Source organism: Gadus morhua, chromosome 13 (assembly GCF_902167405.1).
Source record: "Gadus morhua chromosome 13, gadMor3.0, whole genome shotgun sequence".
In the NCBI taxonomy this organism is placed as follows: Eukaryota; Metazoa; Chordata; class Actinopteri; order Gadiformes; family Gadidae; genus Gadus; species Gadus morhua.
In genome coordinates this window covers 19,585,679-19,593,178 of record NC_044060.1, presented here as the reverse complement: position 1 = coordinate 19,593,178, position 7,500 = coordinate 19,585,679, and the positions used below count along the sequence as shown (strand labels likewise).

The following is a 7,500-nucleotide window of genomic DNA, read 5'->3' as shown; positions in this document are numbered from 1 at the left end:
GAGGGAGGGAGGGAGGGAGGGAGGGAGAGAGAGAGAGAGAGAGGAGAGAGAGAGAGAGAGAGAGAGAGAGAGAGAGAGAGAGAGAGAGAGAGAGAGAGAGAGAGAGGGAGGGAGGGAGGGAGGGAGGGGAGAGAGAGAGAGAGAGAGGAGAGAGAGAGAGAGAGAGAGAGAGAGAGAGAGAGAGAGAGAGAGAGAGAGAGAGAGAGAGAGAGAGAGAGAGCGAGAGAGAGAGAGAGAGCGAGAGAGCGAGAGGGAGAGAGGGAGAGAGAGAGAGAGAGAGAGAGAGAGAGAGAGAGAGAGAGAGAGAGAGAGAGAGAGAGAGAGAGAGAGAGAGAGAGAGAGCAAGGGCGAGGGAGAGATAGGAAAAATTAAAGAAAGAGAAAGACAAAAAGAGAAAGAGAGAGGTGAAGAAAAGAGAAAGGGTTGGAGAGGATGAGGATTACGCCGGAAATGTTTTCCTTAATGTCCTACTTGGTTGGAACAGGATTAGGTAATAAAGTGGCTCCCCACACACTGTACAGAGACGTCTTGGATGCTTCCTGACAAACGGAGGTGAAGGCTGTAAAGATCCGTGCCAAGGCTCAACGGCACTGTTGCAAACATGCACCAGCAGCTGTCACATTCACTAGCGCACTCGTATAGAAACCGCATAAACAAGACCAACGCACGCGCAAACACACCAAAACACACGCACAAGCAAGCACATAAAGATCCACACACTGAGCCTGAACATATATTTATACACACTGCTGGCTGCAATTAACCCTCGACTTACAAAAACAAAACCGCACGACAGCGTGTTTGTAAGATGGGAACACACACATGTGTTTGCGGTGGCCCAGAGTCTTCACGGACCAATTCGGGCCAATTAGGCACACACAATAACGCAAGCGCTCACAGACACACGCACACACACACACACACACACACCCACACTCAGACTCACACACACAGAGTGAAAACCAGTGCCTTCTGTCTCTTTGGGACAGCGTTTCCAGGGCTGCTAGTTTAGGACTAATTAACACACTGTGGGTATTTGTGTGTGTGTGTGTGTGTGTGTGTGTATGTGTGTGTTTGGTTGTATGTGCATGCATGTATGTGTGTGTGTGTGTGTGGACATGTGTGCGTGCGTCTGCGCCACCACATGTGTGCTATTCTGCACCTAAGTGTGCGTTACGCCTATTCCTCCTCTCCACCCCTTGTCTTTCTCTTGTGCCCCACCCCGGCCCTGCCCTCACCACCCCCATCCCACCGTCAGCCCCCCCCCCCCCCCCCCCCCCCCCCCCCCCCCCCCCGTGCCAGACAGCCCAATTTGGGTGACCGGAGGGGTGTGTGTGGGTGTGTGTGTGTGTGTGTGTGTGTGTGTGGGGGAAGGGGGTTAAACAGGTACTTCATTAATGCTGCGACTGTGCCGCATCGCCAAGGCAACAGTGGAACCCTCATAATTGAGGCCAAGCTTTGTTTCCATTTCCTGGGCCTCGCCCCCCCCCCCCCCCTGGCCCCTCCCTGCTCCGCACTACCTGACCTGGAGGCGGCGGCTCCAGCAGAGACGGGACACGCCCCCTCCTCGTCTACCAGGAGGTGCTAATGGCTGCTGAGCTGATTGTGATGCAACCCCCCCCCCCATCCCATCCCCATCCCCCTGTTCACACCCATCTACACACTGATGTATAACTACAAACATATACACACATTCACACACACAAGGATGCATACACACACACATACACTATAATTCACTCACTAACTAATTCACTTACAGATACTGACACACACACGCACGCACGCACGCACGCACGCACGCACGCACGCACGCACGCACACACACACACACACACACACACACACACACACACACACACACACACACACACACATACACACACCCGCATACACGGGCCTACCCCAACTCTAACCATTTATATCCCCTCAAATTAAGACACTCCACCCCTAATTGACAATTAATTTCAACATCTTCATATTTTAATAAGACTTCACATCAATCTGAACAATGAAATATTCATTAGATGGCTAATGACAACCTCAACACCTCAACAGTCAGACACACACAAGCGCGTGTGAACGCCCATTCACAAACAGACACACACACACACACACACCATGGTTGCACACACCCAAATTGACGCGCTAGGCTAGACGGCTTTGGTAATCAAATCAAACAACGTTGTTGATTGGATGACTCAATATCAGAAAAGAGAAAAGTGTTTGACATGCTGGATGAATGAATGAGGACCATTTCCTCAAAATGAAAGTATTGCAAGGAGGGAAAAAGTTAAATAAAACTTGTAACATTAACAAAGAGAATGCGTTGCTTAAAAATTCCCTCAATGGTCAATAGAGGGCGCAACTGTCTACTGAACACACACCTTGGAAAAACACACAAACACACTACGGGGAGTATAGTACACACATATGTATAATGCATGCACAGGGGTTGCGTGATACAAGTAGACAGATTGACAGTGTAGCACTTGATCAGCGGGTTCATGCACACTGTCAGACCAGCATACTTACAGGTTGGTTAAAAGGTTTGGGCTCTGAGGGCCGCATGTGAAGGTGGGTCATCATAGCCTGCAGTCGCTCACTCTCCTTGGCCAGCTGGGGAAACGCACGCACACACACACACACACACACACACACACACACACACACACACACACACACACACACACACGGAACAAGCAATGTTACACCTCGCCAAGATCCATGCATAATACAGCGTTAAAAACATCATTACAGCGAATCTCAATTACAATTAGACCTCGGGCACAACGCCAGATGTGGGAGGCAGCCTCCATCATGGCGCGCACACACATAGACGCACACACACACACACACACACACACATAGTAACACTGTCACCGAAACATACAAACACACACAAACACACATGCACACGTGCTAGCCTATGGACACACTTGTCCCCGTTTGACATCATTTACGACATTTTAATGGTAGCTGCTATGGCCCGTAGAAATTCCCCCCATCCTGTGTGTGTGTGTGTGTGTGTGCGCGTGTGTTGATGTATGTGTGTGTGTGTGTGTGTGTGTGTGTGTCTGTGTCTGTGTGTGTGCCCAAATGCATTCAACTGTCAGAAACAATGCACCTCCTCAGGGGTATTGAGCTGTGAGTGTCTACCAGCCTGCGTGTGTGTTTGTATGTGTGTGTGTGTGTGTGTGTGTGTGTGTGTGTGTGTGTGTGTGTGTGTGTGTGTGTGTCTATATGTGTATTTGTGTGTGGAAGGGAAGTGCATGGGGACTGAGGTGACATGTCAGAGGGAGCGGAGGGAGAGAGTTGGCCATCGTTGACATGATGTGACACCAGCTGCCCCCCTGTCACTTCCTGTCCACCGCCAGGGGCTCCAGGCACTGGGCTAAACGCTGTTTACTAACACACACACACACACACACACACACACACACACACACACACACACACACACACACACACACACACACACACACACACACACACACACACACTCACACACACACACAACACACAACACACACACACACACACACACACACACACACATTCACGCTCCCACTCCAGTGCCTCCCAAGTGTCTTACTGTTGTAGTCCAGTATCGATTAATTAACTTTTAACTTCCCATCAATAATGTGTGCACCGTCAGGAGGCTGTGTGTGTGTGTGTGTGTGTGTGTGTGTGTGTGTGTGTGTGTGTGTGTGTGTGTGTGTGTGTGTGTGTGTGTGTCTCTCTCTCTGTGCTTACCTGTATCTCCAGTTGTTGCACCACCTGCATCTGGACCCTGCACTGAGCAGTGCTGCGGTCATCGAGGGCGTGTTCGTTGTTCAAATGCCTAAAAGAGAGAGAGAGAGAGAGAGAGAGAGAGAGAGAGAGAGAGAGAGAGAGAGAGAGAGAGAGAGAGAGAGAGAGAGAGAGAGAGAGAGAGAGAGAGAGGGAGAGGGAGAGAGAAGCATGGTTATAGATCAATCATCGTTTCCTTCCCAGACAGGGTTCATAACAACGTGAGTATGCCATCATGTGTTAATAAATTAGTGAATTATTAACGCTCTGTTTTATTTACTCCATTAATGATGATTCTGATCAACACTGACTAATGCCTCTTTTGAATTAACGTTAAGGAAAGGAACAAGCAAGACGACTGAAGGTGAAAAAGTCCATCTATAAGGCTGGATATCAAGTTTATGGCCACAAATTACTCTCTTAATAGTTTACTCTGGCCGTCGAGGCCGGCTCCAGCTGTATGTGTCTGTGTGCGTGTGCGTGTGCGTGTGTGTGTGTGTGTGTGTGTGTGTGTGTGTGTGTGTGTTTGTGTGCGTGTGTGTTTATTCTCTAGTTGCTCTCTGAGCCATGATCTAAGACAGCCACCTGGATATGATCTCATGTGTTATCACCAAATACCTTATCTAAAAACCTTCTGTTAGCCATGGCGCACTGCACTCTGCTTATTAACAACCAGTGTGTGTGTGCGTGTGTGTGAGTGTGTGTGTGTGTGTGTGTGTGTGTGTGTGTGTGTGTGTGTGTGTGTGTGTGTGTTGTGTGTGTGTGTGTGTGAATGGTGCCGCTGTTTGTTTCCTAGACTGTGGGAGGACCCAGGACCTTCTGATCTTTCCCAGCTCACCCCTCCCTCTCTCCCTTCCTCCAGCCCCATCTCTCCACTCTGTCAGCACCAGGGTTATTCACAGGTTGCCACTGCCAGCCCCTTGTGTGTGTGTCTGTGTGTCTGTGTGTGTGTGTGCATCTGTGCGTCTGTTTATATGGTTGCGTGTGTGTGTGTGTCCTTTTAGCTTAGACAGTGCTTGTGTGTGTGTGTGTGTGTGTGTGTGTGTGTGTGTGTGTGTGTGTGTGTGTGTGTGTGTGTGTGAGTATTTTAGTGTGCATGTGTTTGAATCCTAACACAGGTGTACTTGTCTCTCTTGGCCATCCCCATAAAGTCATCTATCCCGCTTGTTTATTTTACAAAAAGAACATAAGTGTACATCACGCAGGCTGCTTTGTGAGAGCCAGGGGGTTTTGTGTGTGTGTGAGCGTGTGTGTGTGTGTCTGTGTGTGAGAGTGTGTGTTGGGGCGCTTGTCAAGTTAGGCAATATCTAGTGAAGAAAATAAATGAAACAATAACAATGATGTCATGGCGTTGCTAATCCAGGCAGATAGACGGCTCAACACAAGTGCAGGATAATAATAACAAAAAACATGATCTCACCCCTCCTTCTCCCTTTCCTCTCACTCTCTCTCTCTCTCTCTCTCTCTCTCTCTCTCTCTCTCTCTCTCTCTCTCTCTCTCTCTCTCTCTCTCTCCCTCCCTCTCTCTTCCCGCTCTTTCTTTTCCTGTTGGCCCCTTAAGTGTACTCTCTACACATTCTCAACTCCCTGCATATGCATATGATGGAAAATCATTTGGCTCAACCATGCAAACACAAAAACACACACACAACACACACACACACACACACACACACACACACAGACACACACACACACACACACACACACACACACACACACACACACACACACACACACACACACACACACACACACACACAAACCTATGCGCACACACAAACTCCTAGTCTCCGTCGTAAGGCCACAAACAGTAGCAACAGGCTCTCGTCTCTCTGGTCTTCTTCTTGATATCCTGCTCCCCCTGCGTCTGACAATGAGCCTCTGTTTACGTCTTATGCGTTCTGGTAGGCAGGGTTTCAACCCACATTACACCCAACTCCAGCAACCACAGCCAAAGTACTATACCAGAAGTCGCGAGGAGGAGGGGGCTGAGTGTGTGTGTCTGTGTGTCTGTGTCTGTGCATGAGTGTGTGTGTGTGTGTGTGAGAGGGGGCCCACGAGAAGGAGGGGTTTCAGGGCACAGAGGGAATAGGGCCTGAATTTGTGGAGTAGTCTCTCCCTTCTTCCTCTGTTCTTCTCTCCCTCTCTCCCAATCTCTCTCTCTCCTTTATCCTCCCGGGGCAATGACTAAGACTGGCTGGAAGGGGAGTGCACTGTTGGACTGACAGAATTATCTGTCACTGCCCCCCCCCCCCCCCCCCCCCCCCCTTCTTCACCCCCTCCCCATCTGCCCCGGGGCTACGTGAAATGAGACACCAAACAACAGCTTTCGTCTCCAAACTTTCCCAGCCTGCCTGCAGCTTTGATCTGACTGTCCGATGCCATCACACCCTCTCTCTTTCTCTCTCTCTCTCTCTCTCTCTCTCTCTCTCTCTCTCTCTCTCTCTCTCTCTCTCTCTCTCTCTCTCTCTCTCGCTCTCTCTCTCTCTCTCTCTCTCTCTCTCTCTCTCTCTCTCTCTCTCTCCCTCTTCTCTCCGTCTCTCTTTCTCTCACCACCAACATCACCACCACCACCACCAGCAGCAGAGCGTGTTCATGCGCACTGTGCTCTGGGTGGATAATGAGAGTGAGTTTGATGTGTTTGGTGCTTCATTAGGAGGACCCATGGTGCCCGGGGTGCACGTCCCCTCCGACCCACACGCACACACACACACACACACATACACACACACACACACACACACACACACACACACACACACACACACACACACACACACACACACACACACACACACACACACACACACACACAAACACACACCATGGTGGGGACGGAAACACAGTGCTCATCCTCCAACTGTCCACGCGGGATTCACACGTGTCTATGTGTGTGAGAGAGAGCCATTTAAAGATAATGAAACAGAGGAAGAGAGAGAGCAATGTTTGATGTCTTTACTTTCACCAGGGAAAGGACAGGCTCCATTGTAGATAGGCTAATTAACCAAAAAGCTCTAACGATGCCATGGAAACCGGCCTGCCTCTGCCCCCTGTGGAGCTTATTACTCAATGTTAAGCAATGTTAAGCAATGTTAAACAATGTTAAACATTGTTCAACAACGTTAAAGAATGTTGAACAATGATAAACAATGTTGACTTCTGCTGAGATGGGAGAGGAGATGGAATGGCAGGATACAGGCGGAAGACACACATTCAACCCTACACATATACTCATCCTCACACAAAAACTTAAACACATGCACAAGCGGAAACACACACACACGCATCCAAATACACATACAGACACACTTGCATCATTTGATTTATGATTATCATCATGTCTATGCCAAAGCAAAAATGGATGAAAGCGATGGCACATCATTAAACAAAAACACACACACACACACAGCAGACACACTGGTGCAGCCAGCAAACAGCTGCATGCATTCGACGCGCTGAAGACAGACAAACAGAAAGTGGGAGACGCAGGGGGATGAAGCAGCAGACAAGAAAACCCTTTGAATACCAAAGAAAATGTACCCATAAAAAAAAACACAGCTCTGTGTCAATCGGTAGCGTTACACGTGTGTGTGTGTGTGTGTGTCTGTTTGTGTATGTGTGTGTCTCTGTGTTTACGTGTACGCCGATGCGCTCCCGCGCGTGCACGTGTGTGTGTGTGTGTGTGCCCGTCTCCAGGGGAGCGTGA

General features: G+C 49.3%; 1 protein-coding gene across 1 annotated transcript in view; it reads right to left on the bottom strand.

Moving 5' to 3' along the window:
• foxp4 (forkhead box P4) overlaps positions 1-7,500 on the bottom strand; it is a gene marked incomplete in the record, with an annotated part of 110,704 nt that overhangs the window by 13,088 nt on the left and 90,116 nt on the right. The window contains 2 exon segments of the mRNA XM_030374568.1: positions 2,536-2,619; positions 3,757-3,844. Of these exon segments, the coding sequence (XP_030230428.1) occupies positions 2,536-2,619; positions 3,757-3,844 (172 nt within the window).